The sequence below is a fragment of the Falco rusticolus genome, chromosome 2 (assembly GCF_015220075.1).
Source record: "Falco rusticolus isolate bFalRus1 chromosome 2, bFalRus1.pri, whole genome shotgun sequence".
NCBI classification, from domain to species: domain Eukaryota; kingdom Metazoa; phylum Chordata; class Aves; order Falconiformes; family Falconidae; genus Falco; species Falco rusticolus.
Window position 1 is genome coordinate 102,564,547 of NC_051188.1, and position 27,834 is coordinate 102,592,380.

A 27,834-nucleotide genomic window follows, 5' to 3' on the forward strand; every position below is an offset into this window, starting at 1 on the left:
CCGCTGATGGCAGGCACAGCCAACCAGTGCACACAGAGAATTGTCTTCCTTCATCCTGCCCCATTCACCATCACATCCCCCCCCCCCCAAAAAAAAAAAAAAATCTTGGCCTTGATGCTGAGAATTTCCCAGCAAAATACTGTGAACTGACATAGCCAAGTTGATTGCTTTTGTGTAGCTAAGAACAGATGGATAGTGGATGCACACATACAAATTATTTTTGAAGAGGCTTTCCATGTGACTAATTGACTTTCCTTTGTTTATTAGCTTGTTTTTGTTATCCTTTTTTAACTTTATGAGCTTGCCAATATCTGGGAGTGATCATTCATTTGAAAGGAAGAGGAAAAATAATCACAGGTTTTTTTAAAGCACGCTGTATTTGTAGCTTAGGTGAGAGAAAGACAGAGAGCAGCTTTCTTCAGTGTTGAAAGGCATATGGTGTCTAATGCTCTTGATCAAAATTTGTATGTCTTATACTTGGCATGTCTAGTTTAAATGTCTAGCTAGCCAAGTCTAGATGTCCCTTAACCTGGAGATCAGAAATATACTGGGTTTTACAAATCCACCTCACTCTTGCAGTTGAAAACGGTGTATGTGTAGCATTTATTTCATGTTCTTAAATAAGTGGTAAGAAAAATAAAAACAGAAGAAATATACTGTTCAGAAAGGAGTAACTAAAAAAAAGTTGGAAATTTCAGACATACTGAAATTAGATTTCCAGGGGGAAACCAGAGTGGCAATGGTGAGATTTCTGAATCAGTTCTTAGAAATCAAGAAAAATTAAGAGAAGAATCCAGTGGGTTTGTGCTCTTTTTTCAGTCTTTCTCCCATGTAAATGGAAACAGATGACCCGTTATGCAGACTATTCTGCAAGGTAGTTTTGCCACATCCATTTGTATAACCTGCCTGGGCTTCCCCCAGTGGAGAGCTTCACTATTATCTTAAATCTGCAATGTGTTTCTGGAGGCCACATATTTGGGGTAGAAGGGAACAGGGGATTCATTCATGTTTGAAAGACTGAAGTAGAGTTAGCTTTCTCCTAGTAGTCAGGCTTGAGACATACAAGTTTTTTATCATTATTTCTTAACTTCTTCTTAATATCCTATTAAGAAATATCATACTGCCCTCCTTTTTGCTCTGAGTTGGCTTTCAAAGTTGTAGTAGGCAACATATTATAAAATGAAATATGAGAGGTTTGACCCTCAAAACGAGGTAAAGGAGAGCAGTTGTTAACTTCACCTAAAAGGCTGTTCAAGCATATGCAATGCTATGAAAAAGATGCAAAACCACTTGTGTATGAAGGTGACAAAAAGTCACCACATGTTTGAATATCTAAAGATCATTTATTCATTAGTAGTAAATTTCAAGTAGATCAGATTAACAAACCTGAAACCTTGCCACAGCTGGGCACTGAGTTAGGAAGCATTCAAAAGAACGGTAGCAGTACCCAGGAGTACAGTTTTTGGCTTGTTGCCTATATCATTCAGAACTAAGAGTGATTCCAGAAAATCCTTAACCTATTAAGCCACCCAATGCATTTGATAGTCAGCTTCAGTATTTTCTCCTGTCGTCCAAGGCTGTGGATTTTAGGCGGCTGTATGAATTTAAAGCACCATGATGGACAACAATATTTAGCCCAGTAGTTTGGGATTTCTTTGTGAGCATAGGGATGCATGTGTTGCCATCCTAGTACACATCAGTACCATGGGTCTTTTATGGAGGCCTTGCGCATCAACTGTACAGTGATGCTGGTAGCGTAGCACATCTGAGCTGAGCTTGCTGTGCTGGAGATAAAACCCCAAAGACAAAAATCAGCTAAGCATGAGCTGCAGCATCAACGTGTCAACTGTCTCTGTCCTGTCCTTTGTGCATACAGACAACTCTGCATGGTTCTTGTTCAGGTGGCTTTTCCATTCACCACAAAACTTTTAACAACAGAACAAAAAACTCGGCAGTCAGTGTAGACAATTTCACATCACTTTAGCACTTGCCTGTCTTTCACAGAGGAATACTGAGGTAGTCCACAGTGAACCTCTGGATAAGATGTCTCCTGGGTGAGTGAGTCCTGAGGAGCTCTTTTGCTTCTGTGTGCATATCAACTGAATGCATTTTGAGCTAATTTGAGCTGCTTTCAAAATAAAAATTGATTTGTTGACAGTTGCTTGGAGCAAGCATGTTTGGAGTGTTATTCAGCTGTCAAAATAGGGTATTGCTGATGGGGATTCTTTTTCCATCCCTGTGCAAAAGGAGGAGCTCCAGTCTTGCTAGTTTTCTCCTGCATTGCTAATGTTGACTTTTGGGGGGGGTTTAGCATTTCTGACTTCTTACTTGTTGGGATGTTTCAGAGCCCCTGATTCTTTCTTTTTTATTTAAAGGGAGGGAAGAAGACAGAGAAACAGGTAACTTCTTGTCCTTACAGAGTTTCTGAACAGAGTGTTCTCTGTTGTTATCCTGAAATAATTTTGTTGCTGACACAACATTATAATTTTTTTTATTTAGTGATGATAAGGTAGTAGAAGAACAACCAGAGGAAGATGAGGATCTAACTGTTGTGGAAGATGAAGATGCTGATGACGATGATGATGATGGTGATGAAATTGAAGAAGAGACAGAGGAAGAGTACGAGGAGGCAACTGAAAGAACTACCAGTATTGCAACTACTACTACCACAACTACAGAGTCTGTGGAAGAGGTTGTCAGAGGTAAATTTGTGGGCATTTAGCTTGGGGCTGGAAAGCTGATCCTGCTGCTTTGCATGTTTGCCCTTTACAACAAAAAATGTTCCAAACAGCAAAATATTTTAAGTTGCAGCATTATTATGCTTTGGCTTCTGTAATATGCATGTTGGATCCCCTCCCCCTTCCCATTACAAATATTCTTGGGAGGTGTCTATGAAGTGTGGTTGTGGATGATGTGGATGGAAGCAGAAGGGTTGGTTTAATTTTAAAGGGACGTTAAATAAAATTTTACTGCCATGCTTGGCAAATAACGCTGGAAGAGTATGTGTGTGGGTTATCATGTGCATGTGCTGCAGAAGGATGGAGAGTGTCGGTTCAGAGCAGAAGGTAGCACTAGCTGGTTTGGTGTCTTCTATTAACAACAGTGATTAGTCATTTTGTGTGATTTCTGTTAGATACCTGTTTCCAGTATTTCTCCGTGAGCTAGTAATTCAGTAAAACTAGGTGAATTTAGAGATAATTATGTAGAAAAGTGAATTTAACTAATGAGTTGTATTGAACAGGGGAGGAGGAAATAGGAATGCATTGCCCAGAAAAGAAATCATGAAGGGAGAAAGAATTCTTAATTTCTAAAATGTGTTTTTCATGATATTTTGTAGCTATTAACATAACTGCATTTTAAGCTTTGAATTTTACCCTAGTCGATGGACACCATAGTAACATGCTTTTAAATACCACATTTCTCCTGTGATACATATTTGAATAAATTGTCCTTATATGTCTATTTTAATAAGTACAATTTGATACGGTGTAAATCTTAGTAAGATAGATGCTGTGTTTTCTACAGTGCTTACATCTTTCCCAGTAAGTGCTGGAGATTATGACAGAAAATGAGATTAAAGGCTACAGTTGAAAAGAAAGGAGTTGGGACTTGCAGGAGGCAGAGGAAAAATGGCAGCGATTGGGGCAGTCATGAAACCAGACAGAAAATAACCACCCTGGCTCCTTTCCTCTCCCCTTGCTTTCCCACCCACCCCCTGCCTCTGGGGGTGCTTTGACGGAAGTGTCAGCAGAGTCTCCCATTTCACATGTGACTCTCTAGAACTGTTGTGCCAGTGTTTGGTGGAGCGGGTGTGGAGCAGAGGGCTGCCAGCCACGGTGCATCACACACGCTGGGGACAGAAGGATGCCCAGGGCGGGCTTCGGATGCTACTTCATTTAGGTTTTTCTGTTAGGTCTACGTGCAGATAAGCTAGCTAATCAAAAGCGCTAATGCTTTGCTGAAATCACTTGCAAATGTTTCTTTCTAAGGCTGGCAATGCAGTCTTGTGCATTTCTGTCTTATATAACTGTGTTGAGTGCTTTGCTCAGTTATGGGAGAGCCATTCAGTGAGGAGGGGGCGGAAGGAGATTATGTTTAGATCTTCAAACCAATTAAATATATTTCCATATGTGAGCTTTCACCACCTGGGGATAAAACGCCCTGTTCTTGCTGGTAAATGAATACTGAGAGAGAATTTAAAAAAAAAAAAAAAAAAAGTAGTACACTTGACTTTAATGGGATTTTGGATGAGTGGAAATAAGGACAAATTAGGTAGAACGTGTTTCTTTTACTGAGGTTGACATTTCAAAGAGGTTAAGATGTTTAGCCTTCAGGAGAGTTGTGTGGAATAATATGAATGTAAAATACAAAAGAGATGAGGCAAACTATTGAAGCCACCTTTTAAAAATCCTTTAGAAATGTATATGCTTGTAGCTGATAATGAAATGCTATTGTGCTGTTTTTCCCCCAGTCTGAAATTTCCCACCTTGGCTGACTGTGAGTGAAATAGGTGTTTCTGCAAGGGAGGTGAGGGCAGTCTGTTGCCGATACAAGTGTTCAGCACGGTTCTGCCACAGCCCTTTGGACTTTCTGACCTCCAGCCCTCCTGGGGCACAGGGGGTACAGAGACAGTCCCTGAATGTGTGTAACTGGTGTCTGACAGAGCTGCACTATCCAAAATGCTTGCTTAGTTCTAAATGTAGAAGTGTCCAGATAACTTACGGCCTTGGCCCTTGCTTTTACTTCCCTTGCTGTACTTGAGAGGAAGCTTCCTACAGGGTCCCTGTGCTCCTGATCCAGCCAGCAGATCCAGCATAGGAACTTTTGTGGTGAGCATCTGCTGTTGTCCTGCTGTTGCAAACAGAAAAGTTTGTCACTGTCAGTGAATATGAAAGAGGCAGAGGTACCTTGTAGACAACGTATGTATTAAGAAGTGGTCCATTCTGTGGAGACACCTTGAAGGCCTCTCCAGATGGATTTAAGTGTCAGAGCTTCATTCTTAGGGACGTGAGCTCTGTTCAGGCTACTTTTCCCAAGCATTAGCCAGTGCAGCTCATACAATGTAGCCTAGGATGCTCTTCACAGACACTTTACAGCCAGTTTTATGTACGCTTTGTGAAGCTGTAGCTAATATTATGTCATTAGCATGAAAGAGCACAGAGAGCGGGTTTGCCCAGTTTGAGAGGAGTTGCTTTTCACATGTGAAATCAACAAAGAACAACGTACAGTAGGATGTAATTGTGGGCTGGTACTGAGCGCTTTCTCTCCCAAATCAGTGAAATTATTGCCATCAACCATAAATAATTGAAAAGCATAAGTGTAATGTTATACTTTAAAGGCACTTGAGCTATTGTAGAATCAATTTTTCAGGCAATTTTATTTCTATACATATTTCAATGAATCGTGATCAAAATAGCAATAGTAAATCCACTTGCAAACTTATTTTCAGTGAAAAGGAAGTTAGTCTTGCCTCAAGAATGAGAGAGGTCATTGGCGGGAGGACAATCTTTTCATTCAGTTTCTGCAGTAACCATATTTTTACAAGCTATAGTGTTTGTTAGAAAATGTGAATAAACTTTCCGTAGCATAAAATACTATGCCAGTATTCACTTTCCTACCTTTTGTGAGGGACCATCTTTACTCTCACGTCATAGAGCAGCAGACCCAGTTTAAATGTTCAGATGTGCTCTTGCTGGGTTTTACATGTTAAATCCAGCAGGTTGTGGGTCTGAGGTTACAGGGATCCAGATGGTGAGATTACTGTCATCTACGTTTTTCGCCTTCAGTCACTGGAAGATATTATCACCAAATTTGTGCTGAAGAAAGTGTGGCTCATTTATGAAGCCCTGCAGGGAGACTGTGGCTCTTGCCTTTTCTCTCTGCGAGGAGCAAGGGAGGTACTCTGCTGGCCAGGATTTAAGCAAGGAAGCAGTTTGATTTCTGCTGTCATCATTGCAGTGTCACGGGTCGCAGAGCTGCTCCTGAGGCATCCAGGCTCCAGGTGATTCATCCAGCATGTGACTGAAGCAAGCAGGAGCGCTGCTCCCTCCTCATGTGCAATTGTTTGTGATTTTGTTTCTGTTCTCCTTCAGCACAGTAGGTGACAGGAAAAATCAGTCTCTCTTGGCGTACAACAAAGACTAAGCAATTTCAGCTTAGTGCTTCCCGTCAACATAGCAGTCAATCGGGTCTCATTTAAAGGAGAGCAGCAGGGTCAGCGCAGCAGCCTGGCAGAAAACATTTGGCAGCTTTTTTGCATACCTATCAGCAGATGCGGGCAATTCAGCAGCATAAGCTTGACCTGCCTCATCTAGCGTATAATGTTGCCCTTTAGCAGTTGGTTTTGCTTTCCCTAATTCAGCTGGATTTCTTTAAACAGTTAGGAAAGAATTTAAGCAGTGCTGCTTGCCGTGACATTTTAACTGTGTTTACAATCTGGAGTTGCAAGCAAGAGGCCATATGCTGGTTTCCCAGCGAGAGAAAAGTAACCTAATGTTTGTATGGTAGCTCTTAGTTTTATTGATCCTAGCATAAGGTCTTTTTGCTGAAGATTTTTATGTCTAAAAGGCTTTAGATCCATTCAGTGACAGCTACCATCTACCCTAAGGCAAGGGAGGGTAACGCTGGTTGCTAGACCTATCAGCTGTAAATTTTGGAATAATATTAGTAGTATATGCTAGATTAATTGGGCTTTTCTCCACCTTCCATAGCTTTGCCTTGCTTTCTTCTTTGAAAGGTTATTATCTTTCCTTTGAAATAGTAGTTCCCTGTTCTTCATTTGCTTCAAGACTGTGCAGTATGCTTTAGTTGGAAAGTGATACTGTGTGATTGTATTCCATATTAAGAAAACATAGGTAGGTTGCTATATGATTAAGTATGCATTGTGGTAACTGCTGGTTTTTTGTTAGATCTTCATTAAGAATGATAATCTACTTAACATATGAACAGGAGCTGATAAATTTAACCTAATGGATTTGCATTAAAGTAACTGATAGCTTTTAATTAGACATTACAATTTAAAGCATAGCTATTCCACTGTAATACAATACTTAAAAATATGTTGCAATTAGAAGAAATCTTTTTTTATGATCTAGTAATCTTGTTGATGGAAAAGCAGTCAGTATATTATTACTATTTTGGGTCAAGGGCAAAAGTACTGAAATACTAAATACAGTAATAGTTCTGTTTTATGTAAGGTTGGAGGGTGGAGAGTGGTTTCATTTGAAAGATATGTTGCCAGAAGAAATCCCCCAAGAATCTGTTTCTCTACAGAAAATGTTATTTTACTATATTGAAGCAATAATTAGTTGAATATTTTGGTTTGCTGTGTAAAAAGACTGGAATGCACTTTCGGCCTAATCCTCATATTCACTGTCTGGCCCTGTTAGCATAATCATGATGTTATGTGGAAATGATACCTTTTCTAAAATACACTTAAATTCATGAAATTTGTTTGACCTACATTTAAAATCAGACCAGGCTTTTTGTTTGGGTTCTGGCTGTCGGGAGTAACTCTATGGCACCTTGTTTAAAAATTTAGTTATGTTGTGCACAAATAAATAGAAAATGTATTTTCACATACTTGTTCCACTAAGAATTGTAAGGCTTTGTATTCTAGCCAAGTATACAATTAATTTTTTCTTGTATTCCAAATATTTCCCTCCAGTAACTAAAGAATAAACATTAGAGAGAGAAATTAAATCTTAATTGCTAAGGATGGCAATTACAATTTTAGGGTATTTAACAGTTTTAGAAGAGCTGTTCTTCAGTTTTGCATTTAGAAGTCATCATTTTGCTCTTTTAACTTTCTCTGTAGGAAGTATCTTAGCAATTGTGTAGCTTGTACAAAACTTTATTCCGAGAGTATGTGCCAGATTCACAGCTGTCTTCTCCTAATTCCAAAAACCTCTTCTGAAATTAGCTTTTGTCTTTTGAAAACTGAAATTTAGCTGCCTGTTCTAACCATATATTCAGAATGAGGAAGTTCTGTTTCAATGAAATTATCTTTAAATATTCCCTTTTAATTCATTGAGCAAAACAGTATTGTGCCTTTTTGGAACACCAACAGTATAACTAAAAGGAAAACCATGCATTTACTCTTGTCTAATATTTCTCAACAAGTTAAAAAATGGAGACCAATATAGATATGTGTGTATTAATATCCTCAAACTATAGTTCTCAGCTCCTGAAGACACAGAAGCCAAAATAACGACAGTTGCAATATTTTATATACTAGCGCATGATAAAGTGGAGCATATACTTCATGATATATATTTGAGAGGTTTATTCCTTTGACCTCTCTTGCATTAATAGATTACTCTGTTTTTAGTGAAATATGAACGGTAAAATATAAGATTGTGATTCCATATACTTAAGCAGCTAAGTGGTTTAGGTCCTTGTTTAAGACTTGTTTGGGTCCACTGTGATTATGATACGCAGGTTGAACTAACAGCAGCAACACAGACAAAGCAAACACGTACCAGTGCTGGTGAGTTGGTTCATGCCACCAGTATGATTTATTTGTATGTACTTGACAATATCAACTTGAAACTTGAAGGGCTGGTAGTATAGAAAAAGTCAGCAATACAATGTGCTTTCCACTACTGTGGCTAAATTAAAGAACCTGTAGTATTTCTAAGCCAGCATGATGGTAACTTTCTACTGTATCATTAAGATAAAGAGGTTTTTCAGAAATGTAAACTAAATAGAGGACCCAGCAACTCCCAAGACAAGTCAGAGCTGGTAGTCTAACTCTTCCTGTTGGTCCTTTTTTTCCTTAAGTCTTTTCAAATTTAATTTCTGGTGTAAGGTTTGAGACTAACTGTGCCAGCATTTAAATGAGCTTAGTTCTCATGATCATGTAAATAAATTCAAATCCTGAAGAAAATACTGAGGAACCTTGATGTTTACAATGATAGAAATATGTAAATGTAGCTTTAATATTTCTTTTCCACATCAGAAGTTTAAATTTCAGTCTCCTCAACTGAAAATGTTGGTGTTCACAGAGTAAGTGTTAGTCCCATGTGAAAGAAGAAGCATGGAGTTGAGATTTTGGAATAAAGCAATTACAGTTTCACTTTGATTTAAAATAGTTTTTATTCAAGGAGCAAAAAAGGAACAGTTTATATGGTAATGAAAAATTTTTAAAAACCACTCAGAACCATATTTTATATTTCCCTCTGTAAAAACTGATCATTGCGAGGATCTAAAGTGTTGGCACATCAATTCTAATTAGCTCGACTTTGAGGATTTTGTTAAATGGGTGTTTGTGGAAGTACTTTGTGTAAAGCCCCTATAAATCAATGTCCACATACTAGAAGACTGTGCATTAGTTCCTAGGGTGCTGAAGTCTGTGCTTTTCAAAGACAGAAGAACACAGACAGTGCTGGTGTTCAGTGTAACTGATTAGTTTTCAGTGTGTCGCTTTAACTATTAATTTAAAAGCAAAGCAAAAAGCTTTGCCACAGCACTGTCCTTCAGGGAATGATCTACCTGCTTGGTTAGAAATAGCTCCTTTGGCATCGAGAGGCTAGAATAAAGTATAACATGCCTGGAATGAGGAAAGTTGAATTGTACTTTCCTGATTATCTCAGAAATAATTTGCTATATCTAAGGTTTTAGAGAAGGAGGGTATTGGCAACTGTAATCTTTGATTCAGGGCACAGAGAAGATGAGAGAAATTTTACTATTGAAGAAGGATGGTTTGAAAACTGTAAGCATCTGAAAACAGAATTTAGACAGCTTATGAACCTGGGTTGTGGCAAAGGCTTGTCCTCTAGTATTACCCAGTTTCATGGAGGCAAAGGCAAAAATGCGCCTTCAGAGGGGGGAGAGTGCGCATGTTCCTCAAAGCAAAGCTCACCAATAATGCTGTACTTGATAAAAATTATTTGTGGTATCAAGTAAAATTGAATTTCACAGTGGCAAAAAGTAACTCATCTTTTAATCAGTTTTCAGCAACAGGATTTATATATAAAGCAAAGACAGCTTTTAATTGTTTGATTAATCATTTAGCATTGTATACTGCCTGCCTGCTGCTAATACCTGTGAAAATACCATAGCTCGTCCATCATAACGCATTATCTGCTACACTGTAGTCATGTATGGGGAAACGGTATTTGGATTGATAGCCCAATAAAAGCTGTTGAATTTCCCATCTCCGCATGTCCTTTCCCCATCCTCTCAGTGGTGGTACAGCTGAGGATCAAATGCAGTGGCTTTTTTCTGTAAGGACAAGTGATGAGGATATGGAGAGAGGACAGGGGGAGCAACAGCACTAACAGGAGCTATGGGACCATTTCCTAGGCATGGAAACTGGTTTAAAAATGTACTTTTACCCCAAAGCAGGGATGAAGCAATGGTACTCTGAGCACCCCACACAGAGACCAGGCGGTAGTGGATGGTCTTGGTGACACTGGGAAAGGGGTGACAGCACTGAGAATTTTCCTAGACTGGACCAGCAACACACTTCCCTCAAACGGAGCAACTGTGAAACAGTAATCCGAAGTATTTTTCCCCTCTCTTGCTTAATCTTCATTTAGGTCGTAAACTGTTCGCAGTAGACCATTTCTGTCTGCAGTGAAGTAATGATCATTTAGGTCTCCCCAACAGCAGTATGGTTGGCTGTACAGGCTGGAGGGAAGGATGTCCCTCCACTGCCCTGCACTGTCACCACCGGCCTGATGGGAGATGACAGATCAGGCAGGAGGCAGGTGTCTGGCCACAACGCTGGGCTGCAGAGCTTCAGGTTTGCTCTTTTTAATATGTTGCCCTGTGGTTTTCCTGAATGCTTGTTCAAGTGTATCTTCATGTGTATGTATGACTTTGGTTTCCAAAGAGCCAATTCCTTGTTATCATTAGCATCAGTTATTTGATGGACAATTAGCTTTGCTTTTGCACATACAAAAAAAAAAAAAAAAAATCTCTGCTGCTATTTCTGGAGAGAGGTAACTATAGGAAATTTCATAAATATGTGAACCGTTCCCATCCCGATAGCGCTTAACAGTGCAAAAAAATAAGTCAGATGTTACAGCAGAAATAGCATTTTGAGGGAAACCTAGAAGGAGCTTACTGTGTGGGTAGAGGTCAGCCTGTAGTCAACATTAACTAAGGAAGACTGAGTTGTTGAGATCTTTGTGTCTTTTGAAATGACATTTCCTGTCAGCAAAATTTCTCTTGATTATACCTGTCTCTCTAACATAAAGAGTCACTATTCATCTCTAATTGACATTTGGCAGCTCTTCCAAGGCTGTGCAGAGTTGGATTTGTGTGGAGATTTGACTGTATACGTGGATGGCAGGGCTGGATTTGTTTTTAAAATAAATAGAAGTGCTTGTATACTAAATGTGGTCTATAATTAATCGTATGGTAGTATACAGTTAATTGTAATTAATGTGTTGTACAATTAAATATACTTGTTTTTTCTCTAAAGTTAAAAAAAAACCACCTGGTGTTCCTTTGCCCCTAATTGCTTCCCCCAGAACTGTGACATTTGTAGCACATCCCTGATGGTTGCGTATGCTTGGATCTGTTCCTCCTAGATCAAATGTATGCTCCCTAAAATTGATTCTTGACTTTATTTATGGATCCGATATGTGAATGTTAAACCCATGTAAAATTCTACCTGTATTATATATTTAAGGAAATGTGGGTATATACTGACTGCCAATGACAAGTGGAATAAAACCTATTTATAAAGAGCGGTGCTCCCGGGGAGAGTGAAGTGATGGATCAGGAGAGACTCTGAAAAACAGGATTCTTTGTAGCCAACATCTGAGAGCTGATGAGCATGCGGGGGATTCTCAGTGCTAATGCACTGATATTTCTTCATACCTTTCAACCCTTAGGGATCTGCCTTCCACAAAATTCAAATATATACAGAGAATTTAGAAGCCTGTCGTTGAACATACCGGTTTGTCTGCCGATGGAGTGCGTGGGATGAAAGCAAATGAGGGGTGTATTGGTGTTTAATATTATGTAGATTTGAAATGACTTATGCAGCACATTGAAAGATAAAACTGTTTTTGTCTGTTTGGAACATTATTGGTAAAGGGCTATACATTTACATGTGTAATTGGCTGAACTCCAAATTGCAGGCAGAATTTGCTTTGTCTTCCTTTAATTTTTGTGGTTTGGTTCTTCCCTCAGGTTTTCATGTGTTGCAGGATGTAGGCAGAGACTGTGGCAGCTCACAGTGAACACAAACACAAACCATTTAAATTTTTTCCCTATATATTGACTGGGGATGAGATTTCCTCCCATGGATGGGTTAAAACTATGGCAGTAATTTCATATGTGTGAGCCCTTGAACTATGAATTAGAAACTCTGTGCTGGGCAGCTTGCAAGGGGGGGTTTCTTCGGCAGTGACTATGTAAGTAGGTGTCTGAAGATAATTGTTTTCTTCTATAACTCATATTTCAATTTTGTTTTTTCTTTTGTATAAGATGGGAAACCACCTCAGTTTGGGCAGGGAGGAGGTAGTATATAGCTAAAAAAAAAAACAAAAAAAAAAAACCAATAAGAGAAAATGTGTCTCTTTCTGCTTTCAGATGTTGCCCTTCTGGACAGGTACTGGGTAGTCTGCTTGGGCAGGAATCTGCCTGGGGCCATTGGCAGACCCCGCAGACGGTCAGTGTTTGTACCCCTCTGGCCTGGAGGCAGATGAAACCTCACGCTTGTTCCACTGCCACCACACTGGAGCTTGTTTCGGGGCAGCACCCCGCAGTGTGTGCAGATAAAGTAGCTAAAACCACAGAAGTACAGGCAGGCTAAGGAGACTTAGTGGCGTGAATCTGTCAGCTCAAAATTTACCTTTGTTGTCTCCGGGGTGGTTTTCCAGGGAAGGGTTTCCCGTTCCCTGAAACACCTCCTTGGTGCACCTCCTTCCTCCCTTGCGTGTGTGGATGTTGAGAGGCACCTAATTAGGAAACCGAGACGCTACCATTTACATGCTAAATGTGGTTCCTCCGGGTCTCCTGTGACTAGAGGTGTGCTCTGAGCAAGCCGAGACTGGTCCCTGCCGCGCGATGATCTCCCGCTGGTACTTTGACGTGGCCGAAGGAAAGTGTGCGCCCTTCTTTTACGGCGGCTGCGGCGGGAACCGGAACAACTTTGACTCAGAGGAGTACTGCATGGCGGTCTGTGGCAGCGTCAGTAAGTGCCCCTCCACGCCTCCCTGGCTCCCACCACGTGGGAGCGAGCCTGGGCTCACACTAACCCCCGGCCGCGGTCTGTCCGACACCTCTGCTCACCGCTTAGATCCTCATTAGCCTCTTGCTAACCCAGCATGGTAGTGGGTGACTGCGTGGTGCTGTAGATGGGGAGTCTGCAAGTAGGTAGCTGAAAGCCTAACACTTCCTTAGATGAGGCCTTCGCACTCACCTTCTCTTAATTTTCTGTCGAAGCGTACTGACATGTTTGTGTGTGTCTGTGTGTGCACCTACAATGCATGTGCAGGAAAAAACACAAACCTTAGGGAAACCTCAGGTAAGTTTAAAAATAGCTCATAGTGTTTCCAGTGGTTTTTCATGTATTATTTCTGACCTTTTTTTAATCAAAGTAATATAAGCTCATTAGAAGAACAGAATTTTTATTTCCAGGTATTTTTTCTGTTTGTTTGATTGGTTTTAGTTTGAGTGAATACTTTGTATGTGTTTGCAAAGAAAAGGGGAGAAATGACAATCAGGTTTTTCAGGTTTCCCTAAGGGCTGTGATATGCATGGATGTAAATCAGCTCCCACTTAGAACGAACCATGTATTTTTAATGATCATTTTCCCTGAAGAAAGAGTGTTTGCACTGTGATTTTTGGTTTGAGAAGGAAGGCTTACTCCATTACAGAATATTGAAGCTGATAAATCAGATGCTGGATTTATCAGCTGGGTTTGAGCTCAGGAGGAGCCTCCTGTATGCTCCCTTCCCATCTGCCTTGCCAGCACGTACTCTTGAGGGAGAGTATTAGCTGCCATTTACATCTGACACGTTAAAGAGTGAGTACATACCTGACTGCCCTGACTGCTCACAGAGTATGGAGGAGCAGAACAGAAGCAGCACATTAAGGCTCCTTTTAGTAAAATATTTTCCAGGCGGCGCCTAAAAATGTTTGCAGTAAGAGAAAGGCTTAAAAATACACGCAAATGCAGGCAGAGCCCTCATAAAGTGTGCTATGTGTGTCATGGAACAGAGGAGCTGACCTGTATTTTATTGGAGCAGGAGCAAATGCAGTTGTGGAAGCAGGATTGCTGCTCTGGTGCTCCAGCTGCATTTAATCTCGGCATCTTTTCAAGCTGTTCATGGCAAAACGCCATGGAGGGATGCGGAGAAAGTCTACCACAAGGCAAGTGAGAAGGATACCTCATGGACAGTGATCACCTTCTGCAATAAAACAGATGTAGTGAAGAGAGAGAAGAACTATGCAATAGAATGAAATTTTGAACCATTGCATTGCTGTGTTAGGCAAGATGTCTCCAGAGATGCAAAATGTGGTTTGTCTCTGCATGCCCTATGACAGGCAAGAAAAACTGGGACTTTGTAACAAGTTAAACTAGGACAGCAGTAGGAAAAGAAAAAAGGTAGTTTTAAAGAAGAAATATTTAAGCAGTGAAATATACAAGGTATGTGATACTGATGAGCAGTTGATATTGTAGACATGGAAGGAGGAAAGAAAAGTAAACTGAGATGAATGGCTTATGCAGATTAGAGGCATAGGAAAAACACTGCAGAGAGAGGTATGTTGAGTGGTAAGCCTAGAAAAGCCACTTGAGCGCTTGCACATTTACTTTCAGGTAGCCAAGATGAGGCTGTGTTCATTCCTTACTATTATGGCCAATAGAGAATTTGTAAAGGATGGTTACCTTTTTCAGTCACATGTGGGTGAGTATCACACATAAGTGGTTATTTGATCCCAGGCAAGATGGTGACCATCAAAACTAGTAATGGCAAACAGGTGAAAAACTGAACTTTTTACTACTTTGCATCTAAGTAGCCTCAGCAAGGGAAAATGACACAACTCAACATTCTTTACCTGCATAGAACTTTGGATACTGCAGGCATTTGTCTTGGTCCATACAAGGCAAATGAAGGTCGTCTACCTCTGAAAGTACACCTCTTGTGAGAGAACCTGTTTATTTCCCCAGAAATGAAAAAAAAAAAAAAAAAAAAAGCCGGGGGGGGGGCGGGCTTCATCCTTACATTTCATGTCCAACAAAGTAGGATTAAATGAAGAATAGCTGTTGGCCTTTTGTGCTGAGCATCTTATTTAATGGTCAGTATAAGAGTTTCTAAAAGCTGCATACTCTGGTTCTTGTTGGAAGAAGTCAGCCTTTTCACATACCTGGTAGGAACTGAGGATTATTACTGCCTTGGTCAGTGTTACTAAAAAAATTACAATATTTTTATGAAGGCTGGACGACAGCATGAATAAGGACTTGTAGTAGATCTTGACTTTTGAAGGATTGCAGTTTTGTTAAACATCCCGTTTTTACAGCTTGCTTTTGGCACCTGCCCTTGAAGCTGAGCCATATGGATGTTTCTTTGTCCCAGTTCTGCAATGGGACTATGTGCAGACTCAAAGATCTCCAAAGATCGTGTATCTTGCATACAGAGCTGTAGTTACTCACTCAGTACTTCAAATCTGGAGTGTTTCATTTCTGGCTTTCATAGTGCTGCAAAATTATTACACAGACAGAATGGTATTGCTGACTAAAAGAGCAGTCACATCACAAAACAGACTTGATGAGGATTATACTTACACAGTAAAATCTGGAGGGATGTTACTTCAATAATGCAGTGGGTTTGCCTTTCATATACAGGTTGTAGGTGAAAGCATATATAAGAGCAATACAGTTGAGTTTTCTGTATTATACTTCCAATCAGCCTAGTGACCTTTTTGCAGGAAATCTTCTGCTACAAGGGGTGACCTCGGCCAGGATCTTGGAAAAGAATATTATGGATTGAATGAAATCTGGAAATCAGATTGTCTGTCGTCTTCAGACCTGTCTCTTGGCAGCCAAAGTTGTTCAGCTCATGCTGTTTGTGAGAATAAATGATCTTCTCTTTTAAGACTGGCTATTCTCTCACAGCATGTGGAATCAGAAATGAAATAAGAAATAACGTCAACATTTGCTATATATGATATTCATTAGGTACATTCAGATATAATACATAGAGAGGAATCTCCCAGGCTTGTTGGACTATCTTGTAGAAGCTGGGTTTGGTTTGGTATTTTTCCCTATGTTCAGTTCAATAAAACAATGCCAAGAACATTACCTTTTCTGTTCTTTCCATAGACACCTCGGTTTACTTTGGGATTCCCAATTTTCAGTCTTGAGTAATTTTTTCTTTAAGGAAACTAAAGTTAGGTTGAGCTGCTTGGCTTCATTTGCACAGCTGGCCATGAGGAAAAGTAGAGTTGATCTTTTAAAATAGATATCCCAGAGGGCTTTTTCCTGCCTTTTTGTTGGGTGGGGTTTTTTGGTTGGTTTTTTTTTTTTTTTCCCTTCAGTAGTTTCTCAAAGGTTTGAGTCCTTAGGGTACACTTTCCACACTACTTTAGTTACATAGTTAGTTCCTGTATTTTTATGCTATTTCAGTGTGTTCTATACCCTGAGCTATACACCTGTTATTTCTGTTAATAAAATAACTTTGTTTTCCTCTGGTTTCATCTGCTGTTTCAGTATCACCATGCTGTTTCTCCTTATTGTTCCATCATTTTGCTGAATAGAAATGGTAATGAAAAATATTTAAAGTGCTGAATACATTATGTTCTAGCACTTAAGTGAGATCTTGGTTTTGATACCCTTCTAATGTTGCTGAATTAGTTGCTTGGCTTTTTTTACCTGGCTGTAGTGCAGATTCCACCCTCACCTGAATCCCACAGAAAAAAAGAAAAACTTGGAGAAGAGTTTCCATCTAGGCCACCCCTGTTTTGTCCTGTCTTCACCCCTGCCCCTTCACCCTTAACTTAGTCTTTCTGTTTAATCTTTGCACCTTCCCCCTCTTTTGCTGATTGACTGGATACCAAGCAAAAATGAATTCCAAATCAAATATAATAAATGCAGTTTATTATATTACACTATAAAGGAAAAATAGCATGCAGTATGATAAAAGGTAGCAATACTAGTTATTATGCACAATAGGATAAAAGACCATTAGGAACAAAGCATCAGATCATTACTGCAAAGCGTTACAGAGACTAAGAAAAGGATACATCGCCAATTAACACCTTATCCAGGCCCACACTTCGGCTGGGAAGCCTCATTGGAGCTGGCACCATGCTTCTTGGTAACTGGGAAAATTCCTGTGTGGTGTGTCCACCCGTAGGTGAGGCTTCTGGCCCAGTCCCAGATCTTGCTCGCCTTTATACTCAGCGAGAAAACAAAATAGTTTACAGTGTATGCATTTTAAGTTTAGGCTAAGTGCAGGCATGCAATATCTCATGATTCACAAGGTTCACGCATGCCAGGGACATTGGCCAGATGCCCAAGTGTGGTGGAGTTACCATCAAGCCACAGCTGCACAAAATATTTATTGTCTGAATGTTCCTGCTCATATCTTGCTTGTTCAGGGGGCTCAAGACGAACACCACCTGCTTATTAAAGTTGTCCTTGTGCTCCCTGAGCTCACCGTCCAAGTTAAGGGATCCCTAATTAAAGACAAAGGCTTTTTCCTAAGTAGTAATCAATTTAATAAACTGTCACCACACCCCTGCACCCTGCCATGGTTATTTACTTCATTCTGTATTCTTTTTCTCTCCAATATGAGTTATCTCAAATAGCTCGTGTTATTGTTGCTCACTTGTGTCCTATAAAAAAACAGTGAGCCTCTCTTAGGCAGGAGACAAGATGGATGCTAAAAGCACATCTTTCCTTTGTCTAGCTGTAGTTTGCTTTGCAGGACAAATTAGTTTTTACGGACAGCAGTTGGGTTTCTCTTGAATAGTGGGCAAAGGATGAAAGGGTGCAATATGAGTTTGGTTTTCTCATAATACATTGAAATTGGACTGAACCAAAACCTGAGGATGTTCTGTTGTCACAAGTACTTGTATACTACGAATACTGAAAGTATGAATACTGAATACTAATACCTGAACACATTGTCTACAGAAAAAAAAAAAAAAAACCCAAGATTTTTTATTCTGCTTCCTTTCTGAAGTCTCTTTGCCTTGATCTGAAAGAGTGGGTCTGTCCTGTCATGCAGGGCGTTAGACTCTTTTTGCTATCCACAAATCTGATCGATGCTGTGAGGTGTGACAAAAATGATTTGTCTGTTAGGTAGGAGCTAACTGTCGAATTTTTTCATTCATCATCCAGCTACATGGGAATTGCTATATAATTGTCCTAGAAGTAGAAAGCTTCAAGGATCTTGTTACCAATTCCTTCAGCGTGCCAGACCACATACTTGCTCTCTGTTGATTTTTAATAAGGGTGTTCAATACTGTCTACAGTTTCTATTCAATATAGGGACTCAAACTTCTACTGTGTGACTGGCCATAATGGCTCCTTGGAAGTCATTAGGTTCTATCAGGCAGTTAATTCAGATTTAATGACCTCAGAATGGTTATGTATTGACAAGAATAAGCAGAAGATGATAAATTGCCATTATCGAAAGAATGATTTCTGTCTTACTGTGATACTGAAGAATAATCTATTGTACAGTTTTTTTCACTCTCTTAATTGTTGCTTGTTAAACATCCTTAAATCTATAGAAAATATATTTATTTTTTTAACAAGTACTATTTTGAAATTACGTTAATGTTCAAGTCTTAATTTGGGGACAAAAGGAGCTTCAAAGCTGGGAAAATTCATTGTCTGAAATGGGCTTTATCTGTCAGCTGTGGTATAGAAGACAGCTCTCCCCGCAGCTCCTGCAGCTGCAGTGTGACCTGTTCAGGGCAGAGTGGAATTCATGCTGCCGTGTTTTCGTTTGTTCTGCATCTAAACCAGGAGTCAACTCTACTCTGGTGGCACAGTCAGTTTTTGAAAACTCTGACATATAATTAAAATGTCTTTTATAAAATAGGGGGGCTATCATCGCACTGAACTCCTGCAGCTAACAACAGATGTAGCCAACAGGATTCAGTGGTGTCAGTTGCCTCCTTCCTTACATAAAGCCCAGAAACCTAGTTGTAAGGTTAAATGTTAACATGCATTGTTTTATTTTTTTATCATTTTAGAGCACAATCACAGATTTCTGGGTGATTTTAGAACAGTATTTCTTCTCTAGACTAAATGTTGTAAACTTACAGACTTGCTAGATCTTTTGGTGATGTTTAAATGACATTATTTCAATTTCAAATGGAACATACGAAAAGGAACATACTAAAAGCTACAATTTCATAATATACGTGGGATTTCACACCCTCTTAAATACAGATTAAAATATTGTGCACAAGACCAGTATGGGGGACCCACTCTTACTGCTTTTTATAGAGGCTGACTTCAGCTTGCATGCAGATTAGTATCCCTCTGTCGCTGATAACTGATGAGATGGCTCTTAATGTGTTTCCAGGTCATGCTTTTCAGTGAGGGGAAAATTCATGACATACAGCTTTTTGCAGTATCTAGTTTAATTTCTGTTTGGAGTTCCTGCCAATAGCAGTATGTACTTTTTTAATACTCTGATTGTTAGTGATTTCCTTTATCCATTTGTTCCTTGTTTGGGATCTTGATACCAGCCTAGGTAGCATGAAGTGAAATGTTTTGGCAGCTAAACTTGCATGCCAACTTCCAGAGCATGTCTAAGGCATTAAAAACCTGTAGTACATTCTAAGCAGAATGGTAAAGTATACTCAATTTTTAGTTAGGTAGCACATATTAATCATTTGTTTCATTTAACAGGTGATTGCTTGTTTTATCTGTACAATTTCAGAGACTCTGTGAGCTTCAGGTCAAGTAGGAGGCTCAAAGATGGAAGTCAGGCCATGTCTAGAGCAGGTTCATCTGGACTGGGTGATACTGCCCTTTCACTGCTTGTGAGCTTTATGGGGGAGTTGGCAGCCATCTGCCTATAAAAGCAGCAGGGCTTGCAAGTTGCTTCATGCCAGGAATGCTTTTTGTTTGTTTTTTTTTGACAGTGCCTTTAGTGCTGGAAAATATTAATCACAGCAACTAGCTACAATACTAATCTGTCACAGCACTACAGGAGATAGCACGAGGCTTCTGTATTTTAAATTCTACCATTTTAAATTCTAAAAATCTGCCTTTGTAAGTAGTGATGTTGCAAGAAAGCATTTCATGTAATAAGTACGAAATCTTTTATTTGAATTCATAAAAAACTCAAGTTGTTATACAAATTCACTAAGCCAGTCACACTGGGACAACCTGTTGCTTCATCACAAAGGCTCTTTATATTCAGTTGTCTTACTGCTTCCCAAATTAGCAGTAAAGGGGACATTACCTCTCAAGACTTTACTTAATAAATGTGTCCCTCTCCCACCATCTCCAGCATGAATTGCCCGTATCTGCTGAATTTTATTTTCTCTGGCATGAAAACTGGGTGAATTGTGCATCTTGGTGAAGCTGAGGCCAAATTTGAATAGCATAGATGAAATATTAAGAAAAACACACTTTTGCAGTTCTTCACTTATTGTGAGTGCTTAGCACTTACCATTCAGTGCCTAGGAGAAGTAACAGGATGACTTCCAGTATCATCTATTTAAATTTTTTATTTTGACTATTGCCCTTAGTGGATGCAAGTGATCCACAGTTTCTTCATCAATACAAATTCACACTTACATTTCACCCTTGAACCACACCTGGAGCTAGTGTTGGACTGGGACTTTTCATAAGCAATTGAGTGCAGTTTAGGATTCAAAAGGAAAATTATACAAATGTTTTCATATACAAGATTTTGACCATTGATAATTTCAAGCACTGTAAATTTTATTAATGTAATGTGTTACAGTAGACACTGTTTTTGCTGTAATTTGTTTTGTTGGATCTAATCACAGTTCTCTTTTGGGGGGGGTTGTTTTGTTTTATTGGGGTTTTTTATTTTGTTGTTGGTTTGATTTGGTTTGATTTTCCCTCTGTGGAACTTGATAACTCTTGTTTACCATCTTGGGAGGAGGCATGCTCAAGAGAATACTTCTGTCTTGTATTTATTTTCATTTGATGTAAAAAGTAAATAATTTAATGGGGTTTTTCCCTCATAAATATTTAAACTTATGGTGACAAATCAAAAGAGAATGAACTTGAAGCAGAGTATTGCAAAGATGCTTGAGAAAAGTTTGTTTTGGGGACCTCCTCCCAAGCATACAATGAATAAAAGAACTCCAAGGGGATTGATCTGAGCAATTAAAGGCTGAGGGGAGTGTCAAATGGATGGATATGAGCAAGGCAAAATTGCGTTTGTTGGGGCTGGTGAGAAGGAGGTTGCACTGATGGAGATGCAGTGAAAGCATGATTGCCAATTTCTAGCTATGCATGGTCAGGAAATGTATCTTGGAAGTTCTTACACAGAAGAATTCTTATATGAGAAAATCTAACTTAAATCTAGTTTAGATGCCAAGTATCAACTTCAGTTAAGGCAATAGATAAGGAATAATATGAGTATGGTATGTGGGGGTTTTTGCTTACCAAGAAGTCTCTGTGAGAGATTTACTAAACTGTCTTTCAAGCTGCCTGTTGTTTTGATGCCATACCAACTATTTAAATTATAGCCTATCAAAGGAAGATAGGATCAGTCTTTGCAAGTAAAGTTGAAGAAGGAATGTAACTTCTAAACATGTGATTTCTCTATGTCAGTACACTTAATTATATTTTCAGACCAAGGTTGCTACACTGACCTGTAATTATTCTTTGACTGTTAATGCAAGTTATGAAATATTACAGAAACTGAATGCAATCTTTTATGACAAAGTATTTGAGCCTTGATGGGTAGTAAAGCCAATGAGATAACCCAACTATTAAGAAAGGAAAGACCATCCCACTGGAACACTGGGTTCTCTTTCATCTGTTAAGTCTCTTCACATCACCTGTGCCTGGAATCTCATTCAGTTAAACTAGTAGACATTTTTAAACAACATGCTTTTTAATCCACTTTAGGAGCATTCATCTAGTTTAACAAAATTTTGGAAGCTAAGAGACTGGACATGGAAGGTGGAGACGCCAAGCCTCAGAACTGTTGCTGCTTCAGATGTGATCCCTGAGTGTACCACCATTACTGTACAGGGGACTTTTTTTCTTTAAGTCAGTACCAACATGCATGTATTTTTTCTGACAGAAGGCCATACTTGTCTTTATAGGCTCTGTTAGTCCATGTTTTGGACTCTTCAGCCACAAGCAGCCAAGTAAATGTCCCAGGAGCGGTAGGTAGGCTGAGTCCTTAGGGCTGGCTTTGCGCAGGCTCAGCCAGCTCTGACATGCGCTGGGCATGGACCAGTGCCAGCAGCAAGCTGGGAGGGAGAAAACAGCCATTTTACCCCTTATTTTCACACCTGTTCACTGGCTGGGTTTCAGAAGGAGATGCCAAAGCAGGATGTTTTCAAGGATGTTTGGGGGCCAGTCAGCATATCTGTGCATAAGTTGTTCAAATACTTAATTGCACTTATTACTGAAAGTGGGTGGCTTATTTCTGGTCTGGATTTCCAGACTTATTTCTGCCTGGCTTTGTTCTCCAACCACCAGACCTCAGTTGCTTCTTTCCGATAAAACTGTTGTCAGAAATCTTTTCCCAGTAGAGATTTTCTAAATCAAATTAGTAGTCCAGTGCCTGGCGGATGAGTGTAACTGATGGGGCTTCTTAACCATTCTTCATTAGCATTGCCCTTTTTAGCATTAGCTTGAGAGAGCAGGTTGTGGTCAGCTGTCAGTGTGCTCCTCACAGCCTTTCCCATGCTCCTGGGCACAGCCTGGCCATCAAAGGCATCCAGATCCGCCTTGTCGCTGCTTTGATTGGGTTTTGTGCAGCTTTACAGGGGGCTTGGTGCTCTTACATCCTCAGCACCAGGCACTCTTACCTGTTCAGAAACACACCAGCAAGCATCCCGGTAGAAGCAGGCATGTTGTTTGAAAATCTGGGTTGTAAAGGCCGCACATGTGAGATGGGAGCTTTTGAAAATCAGACCTTGAATGTGCAGCTGGCTTAACTGATCTCGGTCCAAATGCTGGTGACCTTTTTCCCTGTTCAATAAATTAAAGGTTAAATTTGCATAATTTGTTGGTAGTTATTTAGATCAGCACTTCTTTCCACTCACATTTGTACAGACTTTAGTTTAAAAAAAAAAATAACCTGTAAAAGATGGAGAAGGATGTCAAATGTGCTAGAGCTGCCCCCCATTTCGTCTTCCCATACTAAACCCTGCTGTGTCCTGCAGAGGCAGTGAGAGGAAGGGGTAGGCAGAGGGGAATCCTCTTCTCACAGAGCCTGATAAAACTGTGGAACTCATTGCCAGACCATCTCATCAAGTTTTGGGGAATAAAAAAAAAAAAAAAAAAAAAAAAAAAAAAGGCAATTAGTCATGGAAGGAAAATCCAGCAAGGTTAGCTAAACAGTGTGGTACTCGCTGCTTTTGGCTGGGGGTGTTTGGTGAGCCCCTGTCGGGAAAGGGGAGCCTGGAAGGGATGGCCTTTGCTCAGGCTGCCACTCGTAAATTCCTTCCTGGTTTGAAATAAAATTTTCATTTTCTAAATGGGACTGAAATGTACTACGCTTAACTGCAGCTTCAGGAAAGATGAAGATGAAATTAATTGGTCCGTGAGAGATTGAAAGGCAAAGATACTTAGGAATGCTTCTGAACATTACAGAAATGTTTTCAGTCAGTCCAAGCTTTGGGTGATTTGTTTTGGGGATTTGTTTACACTGGCTGTAGCCTTTCCAGCAGCCACCACCCCAGCACAAACCACATTAACATTGAAGACAGGTTGTTATCATTAAGAGTTTAAAAAGAAAGAGAATTTTTATGCTTTCATAACAGTATCACAGACTTCAAATTGTCTGAAGTTGTGAGAGCACTGAAAATACTGAGTAGCATTCTATTTCTGTGTTTTTTGTGACTTGTCAGGAAGCTTATTTGTTCCTGTTTGATTGTTACAGTACTTCAGTAACAAAGTCCACAATTTCACAAAATGTAAACTTGTAATTAAATATTTATGAAACAAATCTAAAAACAGTGGGAGGAGTGATCATTTGCACTGCCTATGACATCTGAATTGGATATTTTTTTTGCTTTTAGATTTTTGTTTGTTTGTGTGGAGGCAAGCAAGGCCTTCCCTTTGATCCAGTAACTTAAAAAAATCCATTGTGCAGTTTATACCAACAGCAGCCAAAACCATTTATGCCTGTTGCAGAGAATATGTAGAGATACCTCAAATGAAGCCAACCACAAAAACTTTGTTTGTTTTTTGAAATTTTGTTTTGCTTTTGGGGTTATACATCTAGGGGAAAATTGGAGGAAAAGGTTGGATTTCAGGTTAAGTTTTTCGTAAAATTTGAGGATGTATTGCCTTGAGATTAACACGTACTAACTGATGATTTTCCAAAAACTTTTTTTAATGATTTAGCATAGGTGTGTTTATGCTTCAGTTTGTTTGGGGGAAGTAGTCATAAATAAATACTGGATGTTAGTTACTTAGTCTCATGGTCAGATTAAAGTTTGCTTTTGTTAAAGTCATCGAGAAATATTTAGGATGTGAGGATCCTGGGTTTTTCTGTACTTGTATTAGTCTATGTACTGAAATGTATTGCCTCTGTAAGTGAACTATAGTACATGTAGTCAAACACATTTTCTAAAAAAAATCCTGCAGAACCAGTTGTACGGTCTTTGTTAATTTGTCAGAATTTTTAAACTTAACTTTGCAGTTGTTGTACTAAGTGTGACCAGGGAAATTAAACTAATTATATAATAAAGTATTTAGGGACAATGTAGCTGAAATGGAATAGTTGATCATCATTGGATAGTTTTTTAAATTGCTGTGTGGCCCTAGCACAGAAATGTTACTCGAGTTAATGTAGGGGTTGCTGGGTGTCACTGTGTAGAGAGGGAACTGTTGCTCACTTTGCTTGTATTACCCCAAATGCAAATCTTTCCACTACCAGTGTGATAGGTATCACCTGGTTATCCAACAGAAATAGCTAGCAATCAGTGCAGGCTTGCTGATTATTTCCAGCATCCATGAGTGGTTTTCTTAATCAAAGTTGCTGCTAATAAAGTAAATGCCTGTGAGGCCAAGCTGTCACTAAGGGAAGGATTTGAGGTATTTCATTAGAGTACTGTGGGGTCCATAGGTGCTTTAAAACGTATTTACATTGGCACTCATGTGTTACAATTTACCTTTGAAAAATAAACTAATACACAAAGCATGTAACTTTGCCAGGGGCTTTCTTTAGCTTATGTATTTTAGTCATTGCCAGGCACCTTTTCCTTAGAATATTTTTTTTGGCAACAGTTTCTAGCCTGTTTGAATAACATTGCTTTGTTCACTCTGAGAAGTTTCTCCTGGTATATAAAATGGGGCAGGGGTGAAATCCTTGTATATTTAGATGTGTTTTCTGTGTGTAACATAACCACCTAAACTATGTTTTTGTATCTCTCTGAGGTTAAATGAATGGCTTTATTCCAGTGGAATTTAGAGCAGATATTGCCTGCTGGGTCTGATTAAATTTTACCTATACTAAAGTAGAAATTCTGATTTTCTTCCTCTCTCCCTTGCCTCTCCCCATCTCAAAATTTTACCTCAGTCCCTACCACAGCTGCTAGCACTCCTGATGCTGTTGACAAATACTTGGAGACACCTGGAGATGAGAATGAACATGCCCATTTCCAGAAAGCCAAGGAGAGACTTGAAGCTAAGCACCGTGAAAGGATGTCTCAGGTAAGGGGAAATTTCTTTATTCTTGAATGGGGGAGTTTTGTCTGTCAAGTCATACAACGGTCATATTTCCCAAAGCTTCAGCCCACTGCCCTGCCTGGTTAGTGCTGTAAATACACCATTTACTGCCTTTCTGACCCTGTCTAGAAATTCAGCTGGCTGGGACATAGCATTTGCTGTTGGGTCACAGCTGCAACTGTAAGTCGCTACAGTTACTTGTGCTGGTAAAAAGGAGAAAAAAAAAAAGGGTTAAAAATCACTGCCTTCTGTGTGGAAGACTATCTGGGTTTTGAGATTATTCTTGTTTCGAAGTAAAGATCTTGACCACTGTATTAGTCATCCATCCTTTGCAGCAGCTGATAGAGATTTCTTGTGATTAGCTTCGTTCTCTGTTTGTACGCATACATGGCCATGTCCTGGGGTAATATAGACCGCCTATGTTCCTGTAATGATCTTGAGCCTCAAGGTAACATGAAATGCATCTAAAGCCGAAGAAAAGGGCAAAAATCACTGCTATGGAACTGAACCGAAATCCAACTGAATCAACTTTTTTATTTCCTTTAACCAAAAAGATTTGTGTAGCCTGAAACTGTACACTGTTTATAATCCCATGGATTTATAAACAGGGATGAGCTATCCACTGTCTCAGAAATAAGGTTTATAATAGCAATGCCAATTAAAAAATGAAAAAATTGTCACAGTTCTGCGCTAACAACAAATTAAAAATACAAGAGGTTTAAAGGAAAGCCTGTGGTGCATATTTTTTTAAAAACAGAAAAAATAATGTAGTGTTATTCAGATGCACTCCATATATCTATGTAGCTATTTTACTGTAGTTTTTCATTGTAACTTTGTTCCTCGGTTGCATTTTCAGTGTTCCTGTGTATTACTTGACACATTAACCTTTAGCTCTGTGCTGAAATGTTTGAGTAAGCCTGAAGTTAAGCTCTTCGAATAAGTCCCCGTCTACTGGCACTGTAGCTATGCCGCGCACTTCTCTAATAAATGGAGCAGGGCATCTTACCTGAAGCAGTCATCTGATCAGTGCAAATGAGATGCCGAGAATATTACATTTAATAGATGGAAAAACATGTGCTCCTCTTCTTCCTCTCCTTGACAAGCATTGTAGCCCAAACAAGCTGTCTCCTTCATGAAGAGAGAAAATAGTACTTTATTTTTTTAAAGTGGTATCATTTCCCATCCTCTGGAAGGTTAACAACTTCATTAAAACAACCAGTGGCCGAGGTGTGAGTGTTGCTGAGCGTGGGTGCGTGCAGTACCTGGCTCAGAGCCAGCATGAAGCCATGGGGTGAGTTGGGTGCGTGGTGAGCAATGGCTGGCAAGGCAGCAGTGTGCTGCGCTCCTGCCTAGGGAGCGGCTCATCCCAGTCCTCTCCTTAACGAATCTCTGTGTGCCTGTAGTACTTGGTTTGGGAAGGGCCAGCTTGGAACGATGGAGGAGAGAGATCCTGCCCCAGCTAGGCATGTGGACGGCTGCTGGTTATTTCCTCCCTTTGAAACAGCCTTGTTTTAAAAAATGCTGTAGGAGCAGATTTCCTGAAAGTGAAGGACAGTCAGTGTAAAGGGCACGTTTCCCGGGAGCAGTCCTCAGATTCTCACTGCAGTTTCAGGTTTGTCTCCAAAATCCCAGTATGTAAAGGTTAAGCTTAGTAATTAAGGGCAGTATTCGGGTGAACTGTATATTTTGTTTTCTGCAAAGCTTATGGTTTGTGGAAAAACTAATGAGATGCAGTGGCACCCAGAAAATGTCATACAGAGAGAACGTACAACATCAGTGCTTGAGGCCAGCAAAATTACCTGGGAAAAGCACTGAACTGTAGTATCGGAAAACTTCTGGGTAAACGCGCTGCACATTTTGCCATGCGCGTTTGGGGCAACCTCACAAATGAAGGCCGTGCTTCAGGGGTTTGACTGAAGATCACACTGGTGCTGCCATGTGTTCTGCCCTTTTTAGCACATCACGCTGGTGATGCTGCGTGTTCTGCCCTCGTTAGCACGTTCCCAGCC

At 39.8% G+C, this 27,834-nt stretch overlaps 1 protein-coding gene across 5 annotated transcripts in view; it reads left to right on the forward strand.

Annotated features, from left to right (window-relative positions):
- Positions 1-27,834, forward strand: part of LOC119143448 (amyloid beta precursor protein) — a 229,077-nt gene that overhangs the window by 131,001 nt on the left and 70,242 nt on the right. For 3 of the 5 annotated variants that reach the window (XM_037377728.1, XM_037377730.1, XM_037377731.1), the window contains exons 6-8: positions 2,500-2,702; positions 12,986-13,153; positions 25,677-25,810. In XM_037377728.1, coding sequence (XP_037233625.1) covers positions 2,500-2,702; positions 12,986-13,153; positions 25,677-25,810 — 505 coding nt within the window. The remainder of the gene's footprint in view (positions 1-2,499; positions 2,703-12,985; positions 13,154-25,676; positions 25,811-27,834) is intronic. The other 2 variants (XM_037377732.1, XM_037377733.1) reach the window with 1 other exon arrangement.